The sequence below is a fragment of the Pempheris klunzingeri genome, chromosome 10, assembly GCF_042242105.1.
Source record: "Pempheris klunzingeri isolate RE-2024b chromosome 10, fPemKlu1.hap1, whole genome shotgun sequence".
NCBI lineage: Eukaryota > Metazoa > Chordata > Actinopteri > Acropomatiformes > Pempheridae > Pempheris > Pempheris klunzingeri.
In genome coordinates, this window is record NC_092021.1 from 7589263 (window position 1) to 7605936 (window position 16674).

The following is a 16674-nucleotide window of genomic DNA, read 5'->3' on the forward strand; positions in this document are numbered from 1 at the left end:
CCCAGCGAGTGATAGGCCTGCTATGAACACAGAGGGGATGAGACAGGCTGGAGAGATAAGCTCATTAGGGGACACACACACACACACACACACACACACACCAGGATATTGCCAGTTTGACTTGGGCACTTTTCCTGGTAGTTGGTCTGTGCTGTCGAACAGAACCATTAATCTTGTAAATGCAGCCTCAGTGTCTGAGGACACACACTCTCATAGACACACTGCCCAATATGCACATAGTCTTCATCCACACACACTGAAATGACCCTTAATTAAAGCAGAAAGTATTTTTAGTCAATGGCTGGCTGTCTGGCCACAGACACATTGAAGGTCTTTAGCATTCGTCTCCCCCACCCACTGTTGTGCATCTTCCTCTGTTGGCACTTTGATGGTCTCTGTGCCATGAGGTGGCGTTCAGCAGGGACGAAAGAGCACTTTACCTGCATTTGACCTCACTTCTGGCCAGTCTACGTTGGCTGTGAGTGGCCAAGTTGTTAGCAACAGTGGCTTACTGGGTCAGCGCGATGGTGCAGTGAGGAGGGTGACAGGGCTGTTGAGCAGCTGAATCCCTGCCAGGTGCTGGGATGCAGTTTCATAGGTGACCCTGAGCTGTGACCAGGAGATCCTTTTCTTGGGAATGGAAAACTTTCTCATGATTTCTGCATTTGCAAGCCAAGCTAAATTTTGCATGACTGTCCTGTGTTTTATGTTTCCTGCTATAATCATTGCTATTAACACATGAAATTATCACCATATAAAATAAATGTGGTGAATATGGCAGTGACTAACAATTATTTTCATATTTGACTGATTTTCTGATTATTTCCTGATTGAGTGATCTGTATAAGGAAAAAAAAAACAACATAAGAAAAAATGCCCATTACAATTTCCTAGAGCCCAGAGTAATCTCATCAGATGTTTTATTTTGCCCAACACCAACAGTCCAAAACATCAACATTTGCAATGTACTACATTAAGACAAGAAACAAGCCGCAAATATTCAAATCGAAGATAAAATAAGAAAATGCAAGGATCTATTTAGAAAGGTACTTAAACAGTTTTTTTTGTCAGTTGACTAATGGATTAACCCACAAATTGTTGCTTTAATGGTGAAATTGATAACCTGCTGTCAAATTAATGCCAAGCAGCTTAAGGCCAAAGCAATGAGCTAAAAGAAATTGGAGCGAGGAGGACTGCAGAGCTGGGTGACGATTCTCTGTGGGTTCGTAGCTTTCATAGTAAATGCAATGGTTTTGTACCATGTTGTTGCTCATAACCCTGGACTTCTGCTGCTTACTTCTCTCTCAAATAGTATGCGACTACCATTTACCTTTCGCAAAGCTACAGAGAGCTTGTGCAAAAATATCAAAGCCACAGGATGTGGGCGCCCTGTGCTCTGCCGTTGGGGAATAATTCAGTTCAATATTGTAATGCATTTACATAACTGTCTGTTATGTATTGTTTTATATATCTGTCACATTTAGGCGTATTTTCTGCTACATGTCTACCCCTCACACAAAAGCAGATTATTTGGCACAAAGCGAAGAAGAAGTGAGGTTTACACATATAGAAAAGAGTGGGTCTTGAGTGACACTTCACAATGGGAGAAAAACATCATATAGTGTCACCCATGCTGGTTTGATTGACAGGTGATCTGTGGGAAGTGTAGCGCAGCACCCCTCCTGAAACCCCTTGCTCCAAAGAAGTTGCCAAATTGAAATGATGTGGTCCCAACAAAATGGTCACTTTCATGTTTTCCAATCACAATTCCTCAAATGGCAACAAAACCCCAAAAGCCTTCCCAGCGTGTGCTGTAGGCGTGTTGGCGTTGTGTTCACGGGTCAGTGTGTCCCGGTGCTGGGTGGACGGACGCTCCTTCCTGTTCATGTTACAGCAGAGAGAACAGAGGAAAACGTGCTCACACATGTGAGTGTTGTGCTAAGGGAGGGTCCGGGTCGGTATTGTTTTCAACAGATGGGAGTCACGGGGGTGGGAAAGGGTGTGTGTATGTCTGTGTGTGTTGGGGGGCCTGCTGGAGAGTGTTCTTCCTCTGTCTGTCAACAAGTGAACTCCCCCTTCATCTAGCAGCTTCTAGGACGTCAGCCAAGATGACAGAACACACCCCTTTGTTTACACGCTCGCTCATGAATCTATCTGCTACCTTTCTATATTTGCTGGAGACTGTTTCGTCTGTTTGTCATTTTTGCCACTCTATCTCTTCACCTACTCTGCCCAACAATCCGTCCTCACTTACTATGTTTCTCTCTTTTTTTTTTTTTTTTTTGTCTTCCGAAAACCTTTTTTCATTCTGAACTCACTGCAACAAGGCGCACAGCTTTGATCCCTCCCTCCTGTTTACCTATCTTCCCTTGGTTCAAGGACAGTGACCTGACACCGGTTAATCTTCTTAATTGTGTAAGTGCCTCGCTGTCCTCGCTTGGCTCCGGTTTACAAAAGAAGACAGAAATGGTAAAGGTTAAAGAGGTACTAAAACAAACGCCACTTGTGATCTGATTGGCCTTGGAAATATACCCTCCTTTTTACTACATGACAACATCCCTCCCTCACCCACCCACACACTCTCCCTTCATTACCTCTGCAGTCCCTCTTTATATTTTATAACTGTGCTCTGAACCAGTGTCTGATTATAAATGTGCAGTGGTGTTCAGTGTTCAGTGACCACCAGTGGGTGCTGCGGCTGCACTATTAGTCATTCACCAGTGCTGTGCCAAAATGATTGCTAGTCCTGGATCACTTTATGTGATATCAGTTAAATTTGATTTGGAAAAAAAAGGCAAAAGCCATTTGTTTTTTTCTTATCAATTTTTGATTAATTTATTTGCAGACTGCCTCATGCTATTTCTTGTTTTGATGTTGTTCTCCATTTTAAAGCAGTTTCTAAGTAGATAACTGGTGCAGTAAATTCACAACATCCAAATCTAAAAAAAAAAAAAACTTAAACTTGATAATATTTCTTTTAGTTTGCAGTGCAATAAATCCTTGTGTGTGTGCGTTTGAGAGATTCTGTTTATCAAAAATAAATGATGCATCATTCACTGTGCCATACTCAAGTGTGCTGACAGGGAATTGGAAAATGACTTGATGCAAGAGAGGAACATAGTGTGCAATGCTATAATGGTGAAGTACAGCTAAGCTCTGCTGGACAACACTCATGTGCACAGTCATTCAGCGACTTTGTCATGTTCCAGAATAGAGCTAAAGGGAGAGTGAATGTTGGACGCAGCATCCCCAGTCCGCCACAAACATGACTGAATTTAATGTTGGTGTGAAACTGAACTGACTGAGTAAATAAGCAAGTTTCCCATATCAACCTGTAAGATAAGTCAAAGCTGTGTTTTACAGCTTGTTTCTGCTGCCCTCAAGTGGCCAAAAAAAACAGTTTAGAGATAAATATCACTGCATTTCTGATTTTCTCTTATATCTTCAAATGCATTTATTTAACTGGAGATTAAAGCAGCATGTTTTTAATTCATTGTGGTCATGAATACTTTGAATTGATTATGATATGTTAATGTTAAGGGCCATTGGAGATCCTCATTACACGTTATTGCTGGAACAATTACTTAAGTAGGTATATGCTTGCTTACTGTGTGTGATTGAGTGTGAGTGTGTGTGTGTGTGTGTGTGTGTGTGTTGGGGTCGATTCAGTTTAAATGTTTTCTCCAACATCATCTCTGTTAACGAATTTGTCTCTGTGGGGGTGGCCTGCAGGAAATACCAGGGGATTAATCCTCTGTGCCACTGGGTGAGTGTGTTTGTATGTTTCTGTGTGTGGGTGGGTTTGTGTTTATATAGTGTGTGTGTGTGTGTGTGTGTGTGTGTGAGGGTGGGGTAGAAATAGGTGGTTACTGGTGAATGTTTGTGTATATGCATATGGTGAGCTTGTATAAATTAGGTGTGTTTATGTTTTTTCAGGAAGTGGGCCTGGACTGGTGAATCTTTATGTGTATGTAAGAAAATGATGGGTACACGAGTGTTTGCAAGTGCATGCAGCCCACGATTGGGTAGCGGTTACATTTGTATGGAGGTTTGCTCTGTGAGTGTGGGGGATAAAGAGTCACGCATGGGGCTAACATGATCACTGATGAGCAGTGAGAACTTAATGAAGCAGCTTTTGCTTTCCAGCCCCTCTGTGTTCTTCGTCTTTAGTAAAGGGTCCAGATGGAGGGGGCGAGGCTCCTCATTTTTTTTTTTTTTTTCTTTTTAAGGTTGTATTCTTAATAATGATGGTAACCAAAATCAACAATATATTGATCTTACTATAAGTATACACCAGCATATCAAATGCTATTAATCTACTGCTGAAAGTAGTCCCTATCTAATCGTATCTAATGTTTCCTCCTCTTCCTAAAAACCACACTGACCAACTGCTTTGGGAAATAACTTTTTATAAAGTTTTTTTAAAACATGAAACCAATGTGTAAGGCTGAGAGGAAAAAATTTTTATTGCACGTGCTGACCATTCATTTGAATGCCATTCAGAGACACACAAGGGTGCAGTAACGAAAGCTCGTAAGCAGACCCTGTCAATTTCAATGACTCAATTTCCATTTTAGAACTGAGCATCAAATAAGGTCAAACAATATTTAAGAGAGTGGGCGTCTAAAGTAGAACTCGACTGCAAACTTTAGGCACTTTGAGCACATGGAAGATATTCATTGTCAGCACATGGACTGAGAATCTAAATAGCAGGTGACATCCAGAATGATTCAGTGTTGCATTTTCCAGCTTGAGGAAAAATGGCAGTGGACAATCAAATGGGCAAATACAGAGGGAGACAGAGTTTATGAAATATTAAAGAGGACTCGGAACAGAAATACACAGGGACACCGTGCAAGACGGACCTTGAGGGAGGGGGAGGTGAAAAGCGACGGATGCTGAGGGGGACAAAAAGGGAGGGGGTGGGATCAAGGAATGAATGAAATTAAAAATGGTGAGACTTAAAGGGGCTAAAGAGGGAGGGAGACATGGGATGAGAGAGAGAGGAGGGGCAAAAGAGATGGATAATAAGCACAGCACCCCCCACCCCCCCTTGCTCCCGTGGAGTGGTGGGGGCTGCCTTACCCTCCACACCCCCCTACCCACCCCAACCCCAAAAAAAAAGCTTTGAGAAACTTTCCCCCGGCAGAGAGGAAGAGAGCAGAAGAGAGGCAGTCAGGATCCAATTTAGTGGAGAGACACCAGGAGGAGAAAGCTAGTCATTCAGCGAGGAAGAGGGAGAAAGCAGAGTGTTTACGTCCAGGATAGTCATGGCTTTGCAGCTTTGGGTGACTCTTCTCCTGGCTGGATTAGACTTGAGGAAGCTGTAGCAGCAGCATCACTGCTGGCCATCACCATGCCTTCTGTCTCTCTGAGCCTGCCAACAGCTCTGGCCGGACCTGCACGCACCTGGGTCTGCCTGTCCTGCATGTTCTGGGTGAGAGAATTTTTATTTCTGACATTTATGACCAGTTTGCAGGGATATGGCAGACCTCTGTGCATAACCTGGTCATGCAGATCTAATAGCTTGCAAACTTCAGTGGTATGATTTGTGCCATAATGGAAGCATGAGTATGGAAAGCAGTGCATGAGTGAGTTGAGCGACTGACAGAATTAGCCACAATGCTTTTGTTGTGACTTTGTATCACACTGAGAGAGATTGCTGGTTTGTTCAAGGGGTGATACTTCAAACCAGTGCCACTGGGAAGCCTTGATCAAATCAAGCTGGTCAGAGGATCTATTGGGTGGTCTGCTTGTCGGGGGTTGGGTTGAGGGTTGGGACCCCGGCTGTGGGGGGCCTTGGCACGATGACACATTTGAATGAGGGCGATATTATGGAGGAGAATGGGAGGGTGTGCAAACGCGAGACAAACTCTGTATTGTTTCTCCCCCTCGAGAAACGTATTACAACTTTACTCTACAGCTGCATGCACAGACTGAAAACATGTCTGCTCTCACTTTGAGTTGTATTAAATGGCTCTCCTGCTCTCTTCCCCTCAGACTCTGTCTCACCCTTTCCCACTCCCTCTGTGTCCCACTCTGTCTTGCTCTCGGTGGTTGGGACACACAGCTATTTTTGCTTTCTCTTGTATAATTCAATCTGCCGCGCATTCCCGCTCACAGTGAGGGGTTGTTTGTGCACTTGTGTGCCCTTTAAGCTGTGATGTGGTCAGTGAAGAACTGTGTTCAGGTGTGTGTGTGTGTGTGTATCCATGCTAAAAGCATTGTGATCGCGGTCTCGACATTTGTCTTAAAACACTGAGTGCTTTTCCTAATTTGTGCTGATATGAAAGAACATTCCTGGCTCAAATATACAACATTGCATGCTGCTCTCCTCTTTTTCAGCTGAATAGAGGATGAAAGAGGAGAGTAGTTGAATAGACCATTGAGATCCATCCTTCCCTATTCTGCAGTGGTCCTTTGGGACATGACTGCACACCACTGGCAGAGTTGGAGTCCTTGGCGAAGAGACTGGATAATCTTACAGAGCTCTTCATCAGTTAATTACCATTCTTTCTTTTGAGGGGCGGGAGGCGAGGTGAAAGGGGGGTCGTAAAAGAATCTCAAAGCCCCCCAGCTAAGCTCCGGGTCACTGATTGACTGCATCAGAGCACTGTATGACAAAGCGAGCTCACTTAAGGGGGCGGGGTTCAATCTGAGCCTCTGCATTAAGAGTAGATCTTTGTTTGGCCCTGAAACGGCCTTAATTTGCACACACCTTATTCCGACAGATTTTCTGAAAATATACTTTTCATTGCAGTCAAACGACTGCCAGCAATCAGAACATTTGCCGGAACCCAAGAGATTTTCAAAGATCAGGAAAGATTAAAAATTGTCAAATGCTCAAAAGGTATTACCTCTTTCTGATGATGTATTGCTGTGCTTCCGTCTAGGCTGATCAGGTTTGCATGGAATGGACACACTCCCTGCATAGACCTACTCAGTGGCCAACTGGGAAAGTGACTACAGCTGCAAAAGCTGTTATGAAGCAACAGAGAAGTAGCTTAGATAGATAGGAACAGGGAGAAGGAGCATGTGAGAGTGAGTAAGTACAGATGCAGGAAACAGACCATCTCCATGAAGTAGACAAGACCTATTCCTCAGCCTGGCCTCAAGTACGGAGGGTTTGCTCTTGCAAGAGCAGGATGGTTCTGAATAAAGGGAGATTTTTGAAGCATAGAAGTAGAAACAAAATGTTCAAGGAAATATAGGAAATGACAGGAACAACTTGAAGGACGAAGGAAATGAACAGAAGATGCTCTGGGCAAGATTGGAGGGCAAAGTAAGCACAAATGGTGCAAGAGGCCTTGAAAGAAGACCTTCGGAAGAGTGCCGCTCCTTCACCAAACATTGTGAATAATTAATGAATGCCAAAAAAGGGTTTTAGGGAGAGTTTTATCAGGTTTCTCTGAAAGGTCCATGAACATAAGCAAGTGTCCTCTACCAGCCCATTGCTGAGAGAAAGTTTAAAGGCCACACGAATTGTGTTGACATTCAGGACTACTGCTTATGATGAATACATCCACTTTTTGTGGCTTTTGCCTCAAAGAAGTGTAATTGAAAGGATGTTGCCAGGCAATTGCGTATCAGTGGAATTGGTCAGGAGCCTCTAATCTAACAAGGTGGTGTTATAGAAAACGCTGCCCCACAGTTGTGTCAATGCAATTATTGACCCTTGGCTAAACCTTCAGTGTTGTCAGGGTTCAAAGAACTCCTCAGGATGATCGATATCCATTACCGTACACTCAGTCCATCTAGGTTCAGAGTTGGGTCTCAAAAGGATCGCTCTGGGAAATGGTGTCATCTCAGGAATGTTAGGTCATAGGTTTTTAGTTGTCCTGACTTGAATAGAGTCCAAACCTGTCTTTGCTATTTCAAACTGACTTGAATCTTTGGCTTCTGACTCTGGAAGCAGGACACATGTACAAGTATCAAGAGGTCTGAGATCTCGGTCCACTGTTTTTGTAATTTATGGCTCTTCTCTCACATCCCCTTCACTTATCTCATTTTCTACCCTTCTTTTTCTTTCTTGGTCTGTCTCTAGTTTGATATTTTTTTTCCCCCCCATCGGAGTTCCTGAGATTAGCCCTGATTTCAGTTGAAAAATGTTCCATATGTGGGGCCCCTTTGAAATACGGCAACATTTCTGTAATTGTAACATCTGGGTTTACGTTGCCCAATTTTTTTTTCACTGTAATGGATTTGCCATGCAGTTGTTTTCCGGCTTGACACTCACCCTGTTTTTGCCGTCCTGGGGAAGTTTGTGCAGACCAATGCCACTGGCACTCATGCTGTCATCTTGGTGCTGCTCTATGGATCTTGGTTGAAAAATCTTGAACAACAAAAAGGGAAGTTTAACCATTGCTCAGTTGATTTATGAGAGTTGTTGAACTTTGTGTAACTCCTCCCACCCACCCCCTTGACTCCTGAAGAGACCCCCAGCTTTGTGCATGCTTCACTGGGCACATTGACCTTAAACCTCCCATGCATGGCCTTCTGGCTTTCCCTGGAAGAACTTTTGGGATTCAGAAATTTGACTGGAATTGGTGCTTCCCCAGTTTTGCTCTCCCCAATCCAACAATATTTACCTATAAACCACAGTGATGCCAGTTTATCCTCACTTTTATTTGTGATATGTTCCCCCAAGTCTTACTTTACCACAGGTGTAGTATGTAGTCAATTCTTAGGATACATTGATGTGCCTTATTGTATATTTTAGTTTTCTTTCACACTCCTACTGTACCTGCTGTCATTTCTCTTGTCTGTTCATCCTGTTGATTAATGATCGACGTGTCTAATACAGATAAATGCACATGAAGAATTACAATACTCGCAAGACTTTATCTAATATTTGAAATACTACCCCATGTCTTTGAGAGGCCTTACTCAGCTTGGCCCCAAAGGAAGTAGTGTACTTATCCTTTTTGGTTAGGTTATGTCCAGTTTAATGTCCATCACCACATTAATTCTGTCAGAGGTAAGACATGACATCATGAGAACACATTATAGCCAGATCAGTAGCAATAAATAAAGCCATGGCATTCAAAGTATGCAGCGTTCAGTGAGTTATTTCATGTCATCAGTGTTTGTACAGCCAATAGTTTAGTCACATCACAGGCCCACGCAGTTTAACCATTTAATGCCAATGTTTTGCTGGTTTAGCTACTTGTATAAAAAATATTATAATGGGCTATAAATAACCCTTTTCGATTTTGCTTTTTTGACAAATGAATGTATCCAAATCAAAACAATACTATTTTTTTTTTTCTGTTTTACAAGTGTGTAGTGATTGTCTGTTGGGTTGTGAGTGCTGCCAACACACGGGCGATTTACAACAAGGTACTGTACCGGAACGCAGCCTGTGTAGACACACATGGGGCATTGAGGCTGCTGATCAAACCGCCCGTCCCGTGTAGACACAATGTCAGTGTTACTTGACCTCCATTCACGTAACTGAGGTCTTTTTTAACCCTCCGCTCCTTACACTTAGCTGTGATCGGTGCTATTTAGTAGTAACTAAATCACTACTTCTACCACTATTACAATCTGTTTTGTTTAGCATGCTACAGATGATCATTTGAGTGGTTTCATCACAAAACTACAACAGGAAGTTGGCACACCATGCCAGTTTAATTGCCATTTGTGGCCATACGTGACCGTTGTCTTGCAGAGGTTACATTGTGTGCTGTTTCTCAACCCCAAATGAGCCACCTTATAAGGCTATGCTTCACATCTCGCATCTCACAATAAGCCAAAACATTCCTTACATGTACACGCTGATTCAGTCCTTGTGCTTCTTCACTGCCAGAGTAGAACGGAGCAGCCAAGTTAATCTTATGTAGAAGTAACTTTTTTTTACAAAGCAACAAAACATTAATCAAACTCAGGAAACATGTCACTTTGATGCCAATACTTAAGCATGTGTGCATTTGCATGTGTGAATATGAGAGCTCTGAGGTCATGATAAAGCACTCTGCAGGGCTTAAGAGCAAGGAGCTTTCTCTTTGACACCAGTTATTATTTCTTGACTATGCCAGCTGTAGAGTCTGGATCGCTGGAGGAGATCAAAATCATTCTTGGCACCTTTTCTCCGATCCGTCGGTCAAGGGCCCTCACCGAAGAGGCCCTCAGAACTTGTTAATGCCATGATAACCTCTAACTCTGGCTGTGATGTAAGACCTCCCGTGGATACCTATGCATTCAAGTGTGAGCCCAAACAATGATCATTGGAAGTGGCGCTGACAGCGTCCTGCTGCGCTGCCTGTGCATTTATCCAAAGGGATTGGGATTTTAGGGTTTCGGTTTTATACTCCGTTGAGTTGACTTGGTTTGTATTATTGTCAGCGCCATGAGTAATTTTTCAGATTTATATGAATTTCCCTTAATTTATATATCCTTGGCAACACAAATGATTTTTATCTATTTGAGAAGAATGGAGGAGGAAGTCTTTGAGATCTAAACATAAGAACAAAATCCCTAAAAACATGTCATCTGCATCCTTCCCAGAGAAAACTTGGTGTACGGTTTTAGTTTCATCGGTCTCGTCCAAGTGCCTGAGTCTCTGCCAACCCACGGCGATATGGAACACGTGCTGTTTTCCCTTGGCACTCAGCTCTTATGATGAACTTTGGCTGTCTTTGATTAAACTTGTTTTATCCCACTGAAACGTAGCTATTGGCAAGGACCCACCCTCTTGCATTTATTTGGAGCTCGTAGCCATCTGTTTCACATGTAGAATTTATTTTCATAGGCTGCTATATCACAATACTGTGAGAGAAAGTTCAGAGATTTGTTTTCTTAAGACAGAAAGCTTATCTCGGGCGATTTTGAGATTTTCACTGAAAACAAATGAAACTGAACTTTTATGAGTTGCTTAATATGGATTTTGTCACAAGATTTCAAAACACATACCTGAATCCAGACCAGGAAATCACAATGTAATTGTATTACAACAATAATAAAGGATTTATTCTACACTCGCAATGTTTGGCAGGATTACTTGGAGACCAGAATCAAAACAACACATTAAACTAAAGAAGGCATACAACAGCAAGGGGGGGGGGGGGGGGTGTATGAAAAAGCTGTGGATATCTGAGTGAATATAAGTATTTTCTGCTCTAGATGATTGAAACCTAAGTTTATTTCCGTCTTCTATGAATTCTGTACTTACAATAGCCTTCATCTTTGAGGAATGTGGCTTCATAAGACGTGTGTTTCATATAGTCTCATGGAGATATAGAGATTCACGGACTAACCCTGTATTGCCAGATACATCCTCACACAAAACAAATCACAAAATCACTTTGGAATTTTTACAAGAAAAGTGTAGTTTGGTTTGGCGCTCTACCATTTGTTCATTTACTTTGAATGTTTTTAGATATTTTTTGCCTAAGGTGCTTCACTGATAAAATCACCTCATAAAACCACATGGACAGTCTTTGTCTGTGGGGTTCATTGAAGTGTTTTAAGAGAAATGGAAGGAGACTCGGTCATTCTAAATGATCTGAATGTAGATAAAATAAGAATTTTACAGTTTGCTTTCCACTGTTCTTAAACTTTCACTCTATATCCTCATATTTTATTCAATATATCCAGACTTTTGATTCAATACAGTCAAAGTTCAGTCAGCATTGTGTTTCATAGGAAAACTGCACAAGGGGTGGGTTGTAAATGTTGGCAAACATGTTTGCGGGCTTTCTGGGATTGACTTGAAGTCAGTGGTGGTGCATTTTCAGTGCAAACCAAAATTAACTTGAATATGATTAGACATTGGTCAAATAATAAACACATCTAACAGGTGTGCATCTGAGTACAAAGCTGTCAAAGATAGAAATTAATACATAACTATTGTTTTCAGTAGAATACAAAGCTATAGAAATAACAAATTTTGTTGGTCAGAGTGATGTCTGTTTCCATTGCCATTCCCCTGTCAACCCACATACTTATCAAAAAGTTGAATGAGTACCAAGAGGAGATGACCACTTCATGTTTCTCTCTCAGTGCTATGATGGTCTGTGAGAAAAAAGGGATTTTTTTGTTTTACCTCTTCACTTCTGGATGACTGAGTAATTTCCTCCCTGGGATCCACCTCGCTGAGATGAAATGCATGTAGAGAGTGGAGTTAGAGAGCGGGGAGCGGGGGGGGGAGAGGGTCTGGAATGCCTGGGGTGCATTTTTCCCCCAAATGAAAAGCAGGTGACTGTTCATTGTACGGCCATTCGGTTAGTGGGAAGTGGAGAGCGGAAGAAAAGGGAGGAAGGAAAGGTTGAATAAAAAGAAACCTCTCTTCTTTCTGGTATTTAGCTGTAGATTGTTGCCCACTGCACTTGTTCTGCTGCAGGCTGCTTACAATTAGGGAACACAGACACTTCCGTGTATTGTGACATGTCATTCAGGATAAGTTGGCTAAAAACCCTAATTTGGACTAGGCTAATACTTAGTTGAGTCATTCTCTCCTTCTGTTTTTAAGAGAATGAAGACGTCACTGTGTGAGGGCAGTCTGCGACCAAAGATTTCTCTTGGCGACTGGTCGTCACACGTTTAATTTAATTTAAATATTTAAATACTGTAAATATTTTTGGGGCACCAGCAAATTGTTTAAATTCCAGGGCTGAGAAAACTTTAATGTGGTGTGAACAATGTTGCATATAACAGAAATACAAAAACCTTAATAATGGAGCGAGGCACCTGTTAACGACTGTTAATACCAGCAGAAGAGGTAATGATTCTGAAGGTGTCAGAAAAACCAGCAAGGAGACCGTCTGAACAGTTTTCGACCATTTTGACAATGCGTAGCTCCTCAATGGAGGCGATGGAAACTTGGTCGACTAAGACTCTTCTCATCGACAAACACTTGGTTGACTATAAGGGGGTAGCCCTTCGCTGCACAGCTGCCTAGATGACTTACCTGCAGACATGTGGAGCTTGGAGCAGGGAGTATTTCTCTATCGGGAGTTGAGTAATAGCCATATGAAACTGAGGTTAAATGGAAGTTGTCTAAAACTGGAAATAATACAGATGCAGTGTTTAGACTTGCCCTGATCAAAGCTAATTAGTATCATATGAGATGGAGTCATAGGGTAGACAGAAATATGGGGATCAACAGAAAATAATAGTGTGCCGTTTGTGTTTGTTGAAGGAGCAAAGCAGCTGGTGAATGCTCCTTTTGTTGTTTCTCACACTCGTAGCATTATCTTGCCATTTCTTGTTGACAGGGGGGATGAATAATTCAGTCGCTTCATTGTATAGCAAGTGACTCATGGGTGGTCAGGAAAAAAAGCTCCTTGTGTTATTTTGTAATGCGTTTTTTTTTTTTTTACTTTGGTGTCGGTAGCTTTTTTTTCAGCTGGAGCCAGAATGATTTACAGGTGACATTTCATCTCCTGCTGAACGTACAGTGTGAAACATATGCATGGTAAAATTCACAGTAACATGGAATGCCCAGGAAGAGCGAACTGTCTATGTTCAACATTTCATTTATATTAGTAATGAAACGTAGGAAAAAGACAATGAAGTCAGAGTCTGACACCTGAGTGAGCCGAGTCTCCTCCTGTCTCCCATCTGCCCTTCCTGTCTGCTTGTGTGTTATCTAATGAGATGGAGGTGGCATTAGTCAGTTTAATGGTTGGGAGTATACTCAGCCAGCTAAAAATGAAATTCTGCAACAAATTAGAAAGCAAAAGTAAAACTTCTTTTAGTTTTGTTCCCACTTGCAAACTTAATATTGAAACATATTCACCAAATTTCTTATGACAAAGTATCATTATTATCCCGAGGTGCAGACGGCAAGAATAAAACTGGTGCTGATTATATTCGTAATCACATTCTATACATCTTTAGTGTCTGCACTTGTTCTCCTCATCTGTATTCTCTGATGTACCTCTATCAACAGCACATTATCTCTTCTTCTCCACTCTGGTTTTCTTTCCGTATCAGAATTTCCTGCTATTTCATTCCTGTTAATATGAATATATTAGATTCAGTTTTGCAAGTTAATTGTAACTGGAAATCACAAATGTTTTTAGGGAATGAACGTTAAGGCAAATGGAGGGTAAATTGATTGGCTGTTCTTTGATCGTAGAGGCTTGCTGTACATTTGGCTGTAAGCAGGAGTAACTTGCTTGATATTCTTCACTTTCAACCAAGGAACGTTTTCATTCTTTTTCAGTTGTCTCCTCACACCCTTTTTAAGTGTAATCCCCATGTATCTAAGAGAAGGCTAAGTAGACCCAGATGAACTGAATAGTAATGTGTTGCATGATTTAGGATCTTTGTGCAGACAAAGCACAGAGCATTTCAACGCTGAATGCAAAGCAGCTACTTCAACATTCGGCCTTACTGAGTTTCAGTGTAAAAGAGTCTTTCTCCGACGGTATTCCCTTCTCTGGGAGCCTTCCTGTCTCCAGCCGTCTGTGTGTGTGTGTTTAGACAAAGCTGTTCCTATAGCTGGATCATGCATCATCAAACGAAGCGCTGTGATCGCACACCGATCACAACAAGGAATTCCTTGATTTCCTACGAGATCCAAGGGACAACCTCTCTACGTCGCTCCCTTGTAATCACAGTGCAAACTTGCAGAGAAAGTGTTGGGGTTCTTTTATGGTCACATGAGCAGTCGAGGAGAGGGAGTAGGGAGGGTTTGGGAAAAGGTGGATGAACACTCGCAGCGGAGGATGGGGAAAGTGTGGAGGGAAGAGGTCATGTGGGGGGGGGGGAAGAGAAGTGGAGAGAGGTCGGAGGTCAGTTGGCCCTTGCTAGCTCCTGTTTAGCTGAGAGGAAGAATAGCTTTCCTGTGAAAAGGGAACATGCCCAGTGGAAAGGGGGGGGGGGGTGTGATGACAGGATCATGGGAAGCCTTTTGCAAAAATGGGAAACATGAATAATCAAAATGGGTTTTACTTGCTTACACTCTCATTAAGACACACACACACACACACACACACACACGGTCACAGATGGAGATGTGGTAGTCGCCCCAGTGTGTCTTGTTGAAATGTCCATCCATGCATATGGTGTCCCATATGAGAGACGGCAGCGTGCTAACTCGCTGATTAACCCAGTTGACTGGAGAGGTCTCGTTTAGTCTTCTGGCCCCACCGGGACAAACAATAGCCTCAGACTGGTGGGGGGGCGATGACGTTGTGCTGTCTCATGTGTATGTGTTTATGCTCTGCATTGCCTCCATTCAGACAGTATGAAATCACTGTAAATAGAAAGGGAGGCCCGGCCGCTTGTGCTTGCCTGTCTCGTCTGTTGTTATTAGTAGCTTGTCTGTCTGTTAGCCATTCTGTCTATCCCTTTACCCGTCTTTCTTTGTTGTTGCCTGTCTGGCTTTCTATCTCTTTCTACTCATATTGCAGCTGAAAGTGTCCCAGCTCTGACTTTTTCCATATGAAACCTGTTAAAGATTATCTGATGTTTTCCAATTAACATAAACACAAAAAAATACATTGTTGTGACTGTTTGGATCCCACTGGATGCTGTGGGTCTGAGTGTGGTAATGTTTACACCCAGTAGTGTGGTGATCACCTGCTGAGACCCATTACTGTTAAAGGTGCCCTTTGGAGTTTTCTTGTCAATAAAGTTATGTTTGAATTGTGAGTACAGAATGGTCATAGAATCAACCCTACTGTCTCAAAGGTTAGTTGAAATGTGAATTTAAATGAGCTCAACAGGCCTGCATTTTCTCTTCATTCCATGGTGAATTTGAAATCCTAAACGGAGATACAGGTTTCCAAAAATTAGATGCCTTTTTTTAAAATCTGTACCATAAATGTATTTTTGTTTTCCTACTGTTTTTTATTAAGCACTTTGAACCTTTCATTGTATGGTGAATAGTGTGGAATTGCTTTTAGTACCTCCTATCATCCTATGGTTTTTATGTTGTCTTACAACAACCACAGTTTCCTCTTGTGGGATACTAAAGATCTAAACTGAACTGATTGGTCACCTAAATAACCAATATTTTTTGGAATATTTAGCATCAAAAGAATCCAGTAAAAGTAGAGTATAGAATTTATAGTAATCTAATTCAAGAAAATCAACTGTATTTGAATAATATGACAAACTGGCCTTAGAATAAATATTTTTATTATTGTTACTCTATATGTGTCTTCTCTTCACAGCTGTCTGGTCTTAAATATGTTTCTACATGTCCTTCAACAGAAATGTACAGCTCCCCAAGCTACAATTAAGATTTGAGAATGAAAACATGCTAGAGGTTACCTGGACTGTCTGTGCTTCAGTACCTAGGGATTTGTACCGACTGTGTGTGTGTGTGTGTGTGTGTGCGCTGAACAGATGCAAACATGGTTGAATTTGTACATGAGGTAAGTGCTGAAAGCGAATGCCAGTGCAATCAGAGGTGAAATCAGTGTGTGTCTGCATAAGCCTCTGCATGAGTCACACTTTTGAAGCAGTTGAGGTAATAGCTTGGAGTTCTGAACTTAAGGAGAAAAACAGCCTGTTGGTTACCTTATTCAGCTGGAATGTCTGTCGCCGAGCAGAGTCTGGAAGGGTTTATCTCCATACTATAACATTACGTAACACATGCACAGTGTGAACACTTTATCTCATAATGGATAGCGTATCGAATATCGATAGTGTTGTAGGAAAACACTGCTATCTGATATTTGTAACTCAGCATTTGAGAAATGCCAAACTTCAACATGGCTT

At 42.0% G+C, this 16674-nt stretch overlaps 1 protein-coding gene across 6 annotated transcripts in view; it reads left to right on the forward strand.

The window, feature by feature from the left end:
- tns1b (tensin 1b) overlaps nt 1-16674 on the forward strand; it is a 147887-nt gene that overhangs the window by 21122 nt on the left and 110091 nt on the right. The window contains exon 1 of one of the 6 annotated variants that reach the window (XM_070838547.1): nt 5335-5437. The exons of the other annotated variants lie outside the window; for them this stretch is intronic. Within the exon in view, the coding sequence (XP_070694648.1) occupies nt 5357-5437 (81 nt within the window). The 5' untranslated portion in view covers nt 5335-5356. Of the gene's footprint in view, nt 1-5334; nt 5438-16674 lie in introns of those variants that run through there. 6 annotated transcript variants of the gene reach the window in all.